This window comes from Lycorma delicatula, chromosome 3 (genome assembly GCF_047948215.1).
Source record: "Lycorma delicatula isolate Av1 chromosome 3, ASM4794821v1, whole genome shotgun sequence".
Taxonomy (NCBI): Eukaryota; Metazoa; Arthropoda; class Insecta; order Hemiptera; family Fulgoridae; genus Lycorma; species Lycorma delicatula.
Window position 1 is genome coordinate 5,447,135 of NC_134457.1, and position 14,460 is coordinate 5,461,594.

The following is a 14,460-nucleotide window of genomic DNA, read 5'->3' on the forward strand; positions in this document are numbered from 1 at the left end:
GTTTAAATCCTATCGATAGAACAATACACTTTTACATATCGAAATAACGTCGTTTTAAATGACGGCGATGTGTATTGTGAAGCCATGTGAGGTACTCTTAAATAGATAACTTGATAAGTATAATTTATTTCCATGTGTAATATATTTAATCAAGGTAATACTGCATTTTAATCTTCATTAACCGAAACAAACATAAAATGATGTAAATGCCAATTGCTTTATCGCATTGTGCTAATATATAAGTGAGCCGATAAAATGAGGTTATGTTATTGTTTACCTGTGAAAACTATAATCTTATTAGTAAATTGGCGTTATGTTTTATGAAGACGTGTACACATTTTTGGACTGTTATTTGAGGTGTAGACAGCAAAGGATATAATTGTCCAATAAAAAAAAACCATTGGAAGCTAATGAAGTACTTTAAGGTAGTCAATTCATTGAGCCACTCGTTTAATAGTAATTGGATATAAAGAATGTATTATCAAACATAAAAAGTAAGTAGCCTTAGTATAAGTGTAAATTTTCTTTCTGTTAAAATATATGCATATTTTTTTCAGCTTGTTTATGTAAACAGCGTTAGCTTCAGTTATATCTTATTAATGTTGTTATTGTAATAATATTGGATGTTTTCATGAAAAACTTATTTTTAAAATACTTAAGAATATGGAATAAAAAAAAAGACTAATCAACAGTAGAATTTACCGTTGTTTTATATTTGGCTAGCCATTCTATGCTGATCTTAAAAATGTTATCATAGTGTGTAGTAACTGTGAGTAACATTATTGACAAGTTTTTGTTTTTATTACTGTTAACCTATAAATTATTTTATTGTCGCATGACAATATTGCTCTTGATTCAGCCATTAGTGGATCTACTTTTGTATATAAAGTCTGTAAGAGCAATTCTGGGTATATAAGAAGTACAATATTTATTTTACATTTTGTTAGTCCAATATGATAAGATAATATGTCATTATAAAAATGAACTACAAGAAGATATATCATTGCTTTTCTTATTTTGATAATCATCTGGGCTGTTGGGTATAGGTCTGTAAATGATTTGTATTATTGTGTAATATAGCTAATCTAAAGCGCAGATGTAATATAATAATTGAGAGGTTAATTTTGCTAAATGTGTCAGATTTGTAGAACTTAGCAGAACATGTAAAATACATTAATTAACTTTACTAAGCATCTCTAATAATAAATCATTTGCTAATAAAAAAAAAAAAAAAAAAAAAAAAATATATATATATATAAAAAAATATATATATTAAATATATTTATTAGAAGAAATTTATTTGTATTGTTTTTATAATTTTTTTGTGTATTTTTATTTTATGTATTTAAATAATATACGTGTGTGTATGAAAAATATATTTTGGTCTAAAGGTCTGGTTTCCATGCATGCAAATTTAAATTCTGTAACATGATAAATTTTGGTTTTGAAATTGATAGTACTCAACTGACAAATATACTGTTCAGCTTTTTTAGTACATTTTTGTGCATGTCACAGATAGATTAATGGTGTTTAAGTACACAAAACAAGGTTTTTAGTGTTGGTGGTAAAATAATAATGATACTTCTGACAACCGTGGAGAAATTCTTGTGAACTTTCCTAATTCTACACTTCAAACCAATTAATATTTACATTTGTTGTAAGTTGAATATGAAACTGGAAAGTGCTGGTGGCCTGTAATCAGAAAGACCTAGAACTATTTGCACAGAAAACAAAAAAAAATATTTTAGAGACATTAATAAAGGTGCTCTCAAACATAAACTGAAAAGACTTACGTTAGCTTGTAAATACCCAGAACAAATTTATGAAAGATAGCAAAGGAAATGTAGTTTGTTATAGCCAGAATTACTTCATCTAAAAGTTGATTGTATAAATTGGAACAAAATTGTATTAGAATAATTGTGTAATTCAGTTGTTAAATGTTACCATGAATGCTGCATAAGAACAGAAGGGGAGGACAGTTTGAATATATCTAATGTGTATTAAAAAAAATGTTATTTACTGTTTTCTTATTATACTGGATACTTAAGAATTTGTTAAACAAAATTACAGAAAATTCAGGTTTATGCAATTTTTTTTTTTTAAATTCACCATTATATGCTACTGTAATCTGTCAAATTATAAATTTATTTGTTTCAGGTTGAAATATTTATTTTATGTTTCTACTTGTATTTTTACATCTTCCAAAAATTAGCATATAGGAATACACATGAACAAACTCAAAAGCTATTTATTTATTCTTTTAAAAAGAGATGAGTATTTTGTATTTTGGTAAAAATGGATGTATTATATCACATGAACGCTATATTGACTATATTTACAAGGAGACAAAAGGTTCTACAGAATTTTATAGCTTCTCACTAAAGAGTGATTTATTTAATATTGTAAGTCCGTATTTACGAGATGTTCAGTTACACAATCATCATTGTTTGAAAAATTTACATTGCTCAAGGAATAAAAAGAAGAGAAAGAAAAATAATTCAGAAGTTAACCTTACATATCATGAAGTAATTTATTTTAAACTGATTTTAGAACTAAAATAGGATAATCTAAGTGTATTAGAGTGTAGTTTATTATGGTTACATAGCTAAGAATAATTAAATTAACAGTGATTTGTTTTTTATACCATGCATTTGAACTGAAGCATTTAAACATAACTATATACTGCATTATCTAGCAATAGGTTGATTGGAGTTCAACTCGACTGACTGCAGTAGTTACCATGGTGGCTTCTAGAATAGTAACCTTGGGTTTGAATCTCTGCAAGGATATCTGGCATTTTTCATGTATCATTTCATCCATCTCATTTTTGTTAAAATATGTATGTAATATGCCTAAGATTTTAATACTAAAAAAAAGAAAATTAAAATTCACTTCAGAATCTATTTCTAAAACACTTCTGCACGTATTAGTATGTGTCCATTTTGTTTATTGTACAGTTGTTTCCTGCTCGTGCTGTTTGGAGCTTTAATCATATTCAGTCTCTAGTTAATATTAGTTTCTTATTTTAAAAATAAGCTTAAATTTTTAAATGCATATATTGAAATTTAATGAAACGCTGACTAGTATTGGTTTTTACTTTTTAAAGCATCTGGTTTTACTATAATTTTTTAAATTTTTATTGTTATTTAAAAAATGAGAGTTGGCCTTGGCCTAAAAACATTCTCATGTATTGGAAACTAATTGGCAAGAAATGGCAAAGGTAAGAATCCTTCACTTCAGTAAAAATAAAAGGAATACAGGTAACTGCTAACAACTATGAACTTGTTTAAAATACAAAAATAAAATTATTATTTTTTATCTCAATTTTTCAACCGATTTACTTTAAGTTTTTGGATGTATTTATTTTAAATATCAGAATAATTTCAGGCCATATGTTAATATGCTATAAAAATCCAATACTAAATGATGATGATAAAATAAATAATAAATATATTTTTTAAGTAAAACTGTCAAGCAATTATGTTCCATTGAAGTGTAAAAGAAAATCCAAACTAGAAGTCTAGTGAAAAATTCAGTATATTTGGTATAAATAAAGATTGAACATATATCAGAAATTGGGTTAAATTGAGAACTTCCTTATTTTTTTTTTTTAATTTGGTTAATTGTAAACATTAACAGTCAGTATGATAAAATAAAAAGTACTCAGTACATCTCTAGTAGTGGTGGTCTAATAGAAAAAAAGTTGATTTTTTTTTAGGTATTTGATAAATTTTTTTTTAATGTTTCATTGTTGATCAGTTATTTACAATGTACCTTAGACACTAAAACTTGGTGTAAAATGACCACCATTTTGGTTGAAGTTACTTAAAAATTTTTGTCTGTGTATCTTTAAATATATTTAAATAGTCACAATCTTACCAATTTCATTATTTTTTAAGTTGCCTGCCATAGGGGCTAGGGTCTGTAGTAGTCTGTTATAAAAAATAGATTGTTTCAATGTAGCAGCATTTGATAAATTAAATTTTTCTTTGTTTAGTGATTGAAAAGCTATCTATGGGTTCCTTACTTTATTAACAGTGTGTGTGCATGCAGGAACGTGTGTGTAATTAAATAATTGTAATCCATATTAGTTCATAAAAATATAATTATTTAAAATAATTATGATGCAAATATTTGAAGTTAATAACAAAATAAAATCAGAATTGAATAAAATAAATTTTTAAAGGCTTTAACTGAAAAACAGAAATTCAAGTTTATCTAATTAGTATTAGTTTAAAAGAATCATCAGTATATCAATACTACTTATCTAAATTAAAATAATTTAATTTCAAATTGATTTGCTTGTAAAACATTTAATCATTAGGTAATTTATTAAAAATGGAAACTGAAACATAACAAGCTCTTTTCTCAGAAGCTGAGCAAATATCCAGTTTTATTTTTGGATATTAATATCATCTATATTAAACTAGCATTGTTTTCAGTCAGCCTACTACCATGCTAAATGTTTGCTGAATGCTAGTGGTTTTTGTGTCAACTTACATGCTGATAGTTCTACACAAAAATGTTCCTGTTTTTTGTTTGGTACAAGTGAAAATTGTTATTTTTTAGGGATAAATAACAGTTTATTTTTTTCGCTTTTATTTTATAAAAATAAAAAAATAGTTAGTGTATTTGTAAATGTAAGCACATGACAGGTTTAGATTTTTAAATTGGTCTTTATAAATTATATATAAAGAAGATGAAAAGTTGAAATAAAGTTTTTACAGATATTTACTTGAAGCTGGAAACTTCATCCTAATAATAATATATTGCCTTGAAGTATTTTATAGAAGTGCATATGATTAACAAAAAATACGTAAAACTAAATAAGTTTAACACATTATTTTTGCAGTATGTACAGCTCTGAATTGTTGTTTACATGTATATAATTTGAAGAATTTTCAGGTAAAATTATTGCAAAAGGGCCTACTTACTAAAGTTACTTGAACTGAAACATATTTATAAATAAAAAAAGTTAAGCAAGCTTTCAAAGTAAATTAATATGTGTATTTGGGTAAAATAGTGCTTTTCTGTTTATAATTAATTTGATAGTAATATTTTTCTGTTACAGGTAAAATTTATTAAATCAATTTTTCATGAAGTTACAGCCAATGAAATTGTAAAAACTAAGTTGTTTAGCTTGGATTCTGTAATCGATGTAACCAATAATGTTGAAGCAAGAAGTGCAAGCAAGAGTCACTTTGAAAATATTTCAAAAGATTCAATCGTACAAGTATTTAACGGTAAAAATGAGAATAGTACTGCGATCATAGTTGTAATCGATAATAAAACGTATATTATACCAGCGATGTGTCAGTTTTTCAACTGTAACATTTTGGATTTACCAAGCAAAATCTCTGAAGATATAAAATTTGATTTCATTCTATTAGATCCACCTTGGTGGAATAAGTATATTAGACGAAAGAGAAAAAAGAAAGAAGAAGAAGGGCGAGTACTACATTTGGTTTATTATTATATATATTTTTTAATTTTGTCAATATGTATCATCTCTGAAAAACTGCATTGAAAGGTCTTATAAAAGTAGTTTAAATGAATAATATTTAGTCACACTCCTTATTTTCTACTCAGCATTAAAAGCAACATGTAATGTTTGCAGGAACAGAAAAAAATTTCCACAGCCTTCAATTTGTTAGGGCCTTCATACAAGGCAGATTATGTTCCTCTTTAGATCACCACGGCTGTCTAGCATTGAGAATGCAGTCTTATGACCATTAAACCTACTGCAAATTTATTTCATTGTTTTGAATACTTTTGATACATAAGAAACACTTATTTTTAAAAAGTAAAGTGTATTTGCTAGGCGAAAAGTTGATAGAAATTGTGCTTTAATATCCAATTTTATCTGACAATATGCATAAGGATTACAAAATATAAGGAAAAAGTCAGTTATAATGTCATTTGTGATTAGGTTTAAAATGTTTATCAATACAGACACTGTTCATTCTATATTCTTTGTTAAATCTTAAAAAATATTATCATTCCTCCTTAAAATGAATAAAAATATATTTAATTATTGATCATAAATAAAACATTCCCATAATTTCATAATTTAATTCACAAATTTTCATCTTCAATGAATAAATAATGTCAGTATAGATAAATATGAAGTAACAAATATAAAAATTGTACCTAATAAGTAAAGTACGTAAATAAAACTTTGTAATTATAATAATTTCATAATAACGATTAAAATAATAGTGGTATTCTTAATCCAAAAAAAATTACAATGAAATTGTAAACCATACGGTAAGAGTCTGGCAGATATCATTTCTTCAGTTCAAAAAACAAAAATTTCTGTAATATAAATAAAACTGTTGTTTATAAAATGATTTATTAATTTAGAATTTTATTGAAAAAAAAATTGCATGTTAGATATATGTAATAGACAATAGATGTAAAATAATAGATAATAACAATGTTTAAGCGTTCCATATAATAAGCAAAAAGTAGAAACACTTGTTACAAAACTCTTACTGGCCCGATTTCATTTATTAAACAACAAATAATCATGAAGGAAAAAATCTTTATAAAAACGTATTCATCTGGTGATGAATACATTTTCCACAAACATTTTTATGGAACTGATGTTTTTTTGTGAATAAATGTGTGGATTTTGTTGCCATAGCAACATGGAATGCTTGCCGTTATATCACTGAATATGTTTCACTGGTTTGTGGAAGGCATAAAAGTATCTTCTACTTTGTTCTTTTTTTTTTTAATACGCATACATAAGGTCAGGTCAGGTATATATATATATATATATATATAGCTACATGCTATATATACTCAACTTTTTTACTATAACTAAATTTTAATTTGTAATGAATTCACTACATAATTGTAGTATATAAAGGATAGAAATTATATTTCTATCCTTTTTTGTAAAAAAAAAATATATTATAGCCACAGATAAAACTGTTGTGCTGTAAATAAACACATTTATTATATGTAAATATGAAATAATAGATGTTTAAAATAATTCACTACATATTTGTTATATTTTTAACTCTAGGTATAAAATGATGTATGACAAAGAAATTTCATCAATACCGCTGCAAAGGCTATTAGAAAAGGATGGGCTAGTTGCAGTTTGGTGTACAAATTCTCCAAGTCATCTGAAGGCTTTAACTGATGATATATTTCCATCGTGGAGTATTAAATATGTATCGACTTGGTTTTGGATTAAAGTAAACATTTTAATATAGAATTAACTGAATTTCAATTTTTAAATTTATTTGTATATATTAACTACAGTTTTTGGTACACTGTTTATAGATTTCTATAGTTTATTTTCACGAAGAAAAATTTTTAAGTACAGAGGTAAATGTCAGCAGTACATAACTCTGTGTAATATCATCATTTATCATTCAAATACAGAACTATAACTAAAGAAAGACGTTTCTGTATATATTTATATATAAATCAGATGATTTTATATTGTCATTTAAATTTGTTAAACTTCAGCATTTTTGCACTAACTATATGTGCATCTGATCAAAAGTTGAGCATTCTTGTGAAGGCAGATAATCGTGATGAAATTTATGTTATGTGTTTACAAGTAAGTTTCATTGTAAAAAAATTTATTTTGAAAACTTTATAAATATTTTTCTTAAACTACCTTATACTACTCCTCTATATAAGGAAGACACTATTTACATTTTATTTATGTAAAATACTTCTCTGAATGCCATAACTATAATTAATTTCTTGTATTATTACTATCATTATCATCAACATAAAATAAAATAATATTCAAGATTTAAATGAAATTTTGGTTTTAAATTGTATAACTTGTGTTCAAAGAGTATCTAAAAATAGTTCAGGAAAAAATTGCATATCTTTTAGCATTATATGAAGTGAACTAAAATCTGCTTGATATCTATGGTTACCCACCGGGTTGGTCTAGTGGTGAATGCATCTTTACAAATCAGCTGATTTCAAAGTCGAGAGTTCAAATCCTAGTAAAGGCAGTTGTTATATTTACATGGATTTGAATACTAGATTGTGGATACCAGTGCTTTTTGGAGGTTGGATTTCAATTAATGAAACATCTCAGGAATGGTCGACCTGAGACTGTACAAGACTACACACCTCATTTATACTCATACATATCATCCTCTGAAGTAATACCTGACAGTGACTCCCAGAGGCTATACAGGAAATAAAATACCTATGGTCTACTAACGGAAGACTTGTAGACTTTCAATCATAGTCTCCTTTGAAGTAGTGTCTTTGTGACAACATAAAACAGCAATTCTTACATTGATAAAAAAATTTCCATAGTGTCCTGCTTTGGAATGGCCACAACTGCTGTCAGGACAACTGACTGCTGGACAATATCTGATGCACTCAGTGAGTTAACAAAAAAGCACGCTTGTAGCCTAGGCAATAGTGTTCTGCTCTGTTTTATTGTTTGCATTCAAATACTTTTAGAGAATACATATGATAAGATAATTTTTAAATAGACCTTATACAACTTAGTATAAATGATAATTAAAATAATTAAATAATTTAAAACATTTGTTTAAGGTAACTAAAAAAGGAGAAACAGTTTGTGAATTTTCTGATCCTCCTGGCAAACAACCTTATGAAAGAATTGTTTTTGCCTGTGCAACAGAACGTAGTAAGTCATATAAAAATCCTGAGGATAAGAAAATAATTATTAGCATACCAAGCGCTATACATTCGCATAAACCACCACTATCAGGTATAGTGTAGTTAATTTCAAATAATGCTTTGAATGATGATGATGATGATATGTTTGATAACAGATGTGCAGTAGAGTCTAAAGCTCTTAAATACTGTTCTGAATACAGTAAGTGTTCATTTCTGTTAAAGAATTATTTTATAACTTAATGGTAACATATTTATGTCTTAACAAAACAGTTAAATAAAATAGACAATTTGCAGAATATAATTTAGTACATAATTCCCTGTTATAATAGTGTGGGCAGTACAATTTTATATTAAAGGAATATCTAGGAATTTATTTAATATTACACAATTAATGCAGTTTTTATTCCATAAAGAATTTAACTGATATTATGCAGGCCAATAACATACCAAATACCATATAATAATAACATATAATTGACTGGAAAGAAATTGGTTTGCAACAGAAAAAAAAGCAACAATAGTTGTAAATACTGGAGCAGTTGTTTCATAAATATAGACATAAAATATTTCAGATGTTTTAGAAAAGTACCAGTTGATTTGGCTCCATATATTGAAAAATTTGTCTGCTCTCTTGACACACTGATATGGTTCATTATTGAGGTAAATTAGTTTGCTGTATGTATACAAACTAATTTTGGTTTGGTCTGGTAGGTTGTGGTATGTGTCCCAGAGTGTGGACAATTGAATGACACTTTCCATGCGCTCAGATTGTGCAAAGTTAATGTGTATGGTGACCAGGCCGTATGGACAGTTGTGGAAATCTTTATCGTCTACTTGGCAAAGGAGAGGATTGGGGAAGGCTTATGGGGTTCCACCTGGGTTTACAGTGTTGTAGATTTGTTTTAGGATTTAAGATTTTTTGTTTAGAATGGAGTTGCATATTGAACTCAATGTGCTGGTAGTAGGTCGTTCAGTTGTCAAATGATGAAAATTGGGCAACTTTGTTCTTACTTGTGAATATAAATACGTTATATGTATGTGCATTGACACTTAATAAAATATTCATATGCATAATGTTGTAATGAATTGAAGTAGAATATTTATAATATAATGTGTATTTGGTGAGTGGTTCACGATTATGCATGTACGAGGATTATTTTTTTCAAGGTCCGATCAGTCGCGAAATAAAAACCCGCACAAAAATCGGATGAACCTTTGCGCATATGTGTTGTGCAGCATCTCTAGTATGGCCTTCAATCACGCCGCGTCACTTCGTTTAGTTCTGAACATGCAGCTAGCACGTAAACATGTCTACAACAATAGCATCTCCCGCCAAGTGTGAAGTGCGTGCAGTAATTCAATTTCTTCAGGATGAGGGGTGTAATGCGGCTGAAATTCATAGACGAATAAGTAATGTGTATGGTGAAACCTCGAGTGACAGCAAAGTGCAATAATGGTGCAGGAACTTTAAAGCAGGACATGCAGATGTTCATGATGTAGGCGGTCAGGGAAGGAAGCGATCAACCGATGATCTCGTTGAGCGAGTGAGTGGATGAGGCAATTCGAGAAAATCGTCGGTTCACAATTTTTGTATTGAGTGATTCGTTTCCTGAAATTTCAAGGTCAGCTCTCTACACCATTGTGAGTGAGAGACTTCAGTACTGCAAACTGTGTGCAAGATGGGTTCCCAAGATGCTGTCCAACCATCACAAAACAATGAGAATGGACGCCTCCCTAATGTTTCTCCAGCGCTACCACAATGAAGGGGAAGATTTTTTGAACAAAATTGTCATAGGGGACGAGACATGGGTCTATTTCGAAGCTGAAGAAACAAAAGAACAATCGAAACAGTGGATGCATTCTCATTCTCCCAGTAAACCATAGAAGTTCAAGCGAACCTTCTCCAACAGAAAGTGTATGGCTACTGTGTTTTGGGACCGGAATGGAGTTCTCTTGGTGGCATTAATGGAACGTGGCACGACCATCACTGCAGCCTCGTACTGCGTGACTCTTCAACGTCTACAAAGGGCAATTCAGAATAAGCAGAGAGGAATGTTATCAGGCATTGTCTTTCTCCATGACAGTGCTCGGCCGCACACTGCAGCTGTAACAAAGAAGCTCCTGCAGTGTTTTCGTTGGGAAGTGTTTGTTCACCCACCATACAGCCTTGGCTCCATTCGATTTTCACCTCTTGCTCACATGAAACGCTGGCTAGGAGGACAATATTTTGGCACAGACATCGAGCCGCAGACCAGCGTAGAAACGTGGCTGAAAACACAGGCGGCTCCATTCTATGACGAGGGTATTGGAAAGTTGGTACCACACTGCAACAAATGTCTAAATCAGAGTGGCGACTATGTAGAGAAATAATGTAACTATGTAAGTACTTGTTACAAATAAAGAATTTTTTATTTTCATTATGGTTTTAATTTCATGACCGATCGGACCTTGAAAAAAAATAACCCTCCTAATAATATAATTAATTAGATATATAAACAATAATGTTTCTTGAAAAAATTAGTGCCCATTTTCTTGTGATGCTGATAATATTTAAATTGAAGAAAGATCTAAGTGATACCCAAGATATCTTCAAAAAATGTCCTACATTATATATTTTACTTAGTACTTTAAAACAGTATTTCCTTAAACAGCTAAACACTTTTTCTGGTATTCATAAAAATTTGTGGGAATATTCTCGGAATCTATTTTAAAAAACTTCCTTCAGAAGCTTTGTTGCATCGGTATATTTCTTTTATATTCTTTTCATATTGAGCACAATATATATATAAGATTACCACTGAAAACATTACAATATAAATAACGACTTCTTGCTGATATTCCAACAGATTTTTGTCTATTATTTTTAACATGCCAAGTGATTTTATCTTTTCTCATGGTAGCACCATGACAAAATAAATGATTGTCACGAGCACTCCTTGTAAACATAATCCAATATAATCATGCAGAAACGGTCAGCGTGCAGAAAACGGCTTCTTTTGAAACAAAACACAAGTTTATATGCTTTCAGAGGTATACTTTTTGAACTGTTATGATGTAGCAGTTATTCAATGTACTTTCACACAAATATATTGCTGTTGCTATTGTCAGAAAGGAAACAAGTAAATGGTGCTAGCCATATTGTAATGTACAGTGCCAATTTTTGACACAATAAGTTTCCTTCTAAGATTTCTATTTAAAATAAAACTGAAACTACAATATCTTTTAATCAAAGAAAAGAATAATAATTAATAAGAATACTTGGTTGAACTTTAAAATAAACAGACTTTAAAAATAAACAACAATTTTATTTTCTTTAAATTATTAGATAGTAAGGACCACTGTGTTAATAAAATTAAATTTTTTATGAAATATAAACCAGCATAATACAGTAATTAGACTTACCATATTAATCTCCAATAACTATTTTTTGTGGAATCCTGCATCTTCAAATTTGTAAATTTGCTCGTAATGTAAATGTATACTCAAAATACTGTTCAAAATATTAAACATAATTTCAAATAGAGTGACAAACAATTAATTAAAAAAATATGTTTTAATGTAACGGATATAGAATCTAATACCAACTGAAGAAGCGGGATACCATCAAAACTAGTTATTGGAAATTAATATGGTAAGTTTAACTTATCTAATTACTGTGTTTTAGTGATTTATATTTCATATAATATTATATATATATATATGTATAATCTCAAAAATCAGCATAATTCATAGAACTGACAGAAATCAAGATATTTTCAGGAAATAGTTGCATTTTTAAAGTTATCTTTTAAAGAATTTCAAAATTCTTAAAACTGGATAAATTAGCAAGTATGTAATATTTAAGGTGGATTTTTTTATTATTGAAAATTATTCTAAAAATTTCAAGGTTTACTGTAATAACATATCATCATATCTTAAGTCAGTAATTAAAATACTATTTAGGTTCTAATTTATCTTTAAATAATTTTTTTGTAGTAAATATTTTTATGAGTACATTTAGAATACAGGTAATCTTTGTGCTTATGTGTGATAAATGTTACAGAATTAATGAACGGTTACTTGAATGACACACCGAAATGTTTGGAATTATTTGCAAGATATTTGCTACCCGGATGGACTAGCTGTGGTGATCAAGTTTTGAGTTTACAAAATATAAGTCTTTACAACATGAAAATTTCTACTCCATGAATAGCAAGCATCATGATGTGTAGTATTTATTATTACATAAATATATGCACGAGATATTTTATAAATCATACAATTAAAGAAATAAAGACTAAGCAGAGTAATTGCTCAGCATTTTATTAAGTGTGGTTATTTTGTTAGTATTATTATTGCCCTGATCCTATTTAACGATTAAACAGATTATCATTTCTTGTCTAATGAAGTTACTTTATAGTAGAATTAGCATAAGTATTGTTAACACATTAAATGCTACAGAACATCGTGGAATGTCATGCTTTATCAACTGACAGCGCAACATAACAGAAATTGACTATAAAAAGAAATTGGAAACATTCACTATTAAGGTTTAAACTTATTATAGTTATTCAGCACAGTCCAATGATGTGCTTGATTATAAACTGTTATCGTTCAGTTCTTAAGTAGAATGTTAGTAGGCTTGTTAAACATCTGGAGTACTACAATGTACTTTCAAATAAAAATAAACAGAAGTGGTTTACAAACATATAAATAGATTTATTTTTTTACACAATCATACCGATTGAGTATGAACAATCAAGTTAGAGTAGAAAATTTATTTCAAGTATTTCCTCTGGTATAACTAGATTGTTTTAACCGTACAATGCATGATTTTTTTTTTATTTTCAGTGAAAAAATATATCTTGTTTAAAACAAAAAAAAAATATCTTTTTGGTTTTTCCCCCAGTTTTGACCAAAAGTAATCATTGACACTAGTTCTCTTTCTTTTTTATGATAGCTGCCTCAATTTCTGCAATGGGACTTCCTCTTTTCATTGAATCTTGCCATAATTTGCATATAAAGTCATAGCACTCTATTCTCTGAGTTTAGCAGTTATTATTGTATTTGATCAGCTTTTAGCAGCATAAACTCTGTGATAAAGTAACCAGCTGTTACAAACAGTCAAATCAAGTAAATGATAAAATATCCTCATGTACCATTTTGTAGTTCTCATTCTTATTTTATAGCAACGCAAGATAAGAGTTTATTTATTCCACTCCACCCATGTGGTGATTATAGACAGCCACAACTTCAGGACAATTAACTTCTTGAATATTTTTTATTGTTTCGTGGCACTTTTCTTTCCTCGCCAACAAAAGTTGAATGTAAGGTAACAAGGTAAGATTGTTATCTTTCCAGGCAACACAGAATAAATCAGTACCAACCAGTGAAGCATTCAGCTGAAAACCCCCTGCTTTTCATTTTTAATTCAGTCTCCATTGTTCATTTGATTTCTGGCAGTCGATTTCTTTGAACAGTACTCACAGAAAATGTCATTTTTTGCCATATAAACCATAAGAGGTACCACAGCTATATCAAAATTATCATAATATTTGTTATGATTTTTGTGTTTAGGAAATGAAGTGTTTCCATTTTATTAATATGCAAAAAATCTTCTATTAAATTCAAATCTATTGATTCCCATTGTTTCTTTAATAATGTGACTTATCAGTTCATCATCAAAAAAATAACAAAAAATTCATAAGGTGTTTCTAAATTCAAAATATCTTCAAGCAATACTGAATTATTTTCATCAAAAGGAAACTGCTTTGATGGTAACATGGGAGAATTTTCCCTTGAAACTGAGTTCTTCCTAAATTGAGCTTTTGATGTAAAAGATAC

At 28.5% G+C, this 14,460-nt stretch overlaps 1 protein-coding gene across 1 annotated transcript; it reads left to right on the forward strand.

The window, feature by feature from the left end:
- The first annotated feature begins 63 nt into the window (after positions 1 to 63).
- On the forward strand, positions 64 to 12,945 carry Mettl4 (Methyltransferase like 4). Its single transcript, XM_075359382.1, has 6 exons — positions 64 to 494; positions 2,158 to 2,525; positions 5,072 to 5,448; positions 7,034 to 7,208; positions 8,551 to 8,728; positions 12,680 to 12,945. The coding sequence occupies exons 2-6, from the start codon at positions 2,271 to 2,273 to the stop codon at positions 12,823 to 12,825; spliced, it is 1,131 nt and encodes a 376-aa protein (XP_075215497.1). The 5' UTR covers positions 64 to 494; positions 2,158 to 2,270; the 3' UTR covers positions 12,826 to 12,945.
- Positions 12,946 to 14,460: the final 1,515 nt, after the last annotated feature.

Coding starts and splice junctions, on each gene's coding strand:
- Mettl4 (XM_075359382.1), top strand. CDS start 2,271: ATGAGTATTTTGTATTTTGGTAAAAATGGATGTATTATATCACATGAA. Junction 5,449..7,033: donor AAAAAGAAAGAAGAAGAAGG/GCGAGTACTACA, acceptor TTTTAACTCTAG/GTATAAAATGATGTATGACA. Junction 8,729..12,679: donor GCATAAACCACCACTATCAG/GTATAGTGTAGT, acceptor TAAATGTTACAG/AATTAATGAACGGTTACTTG.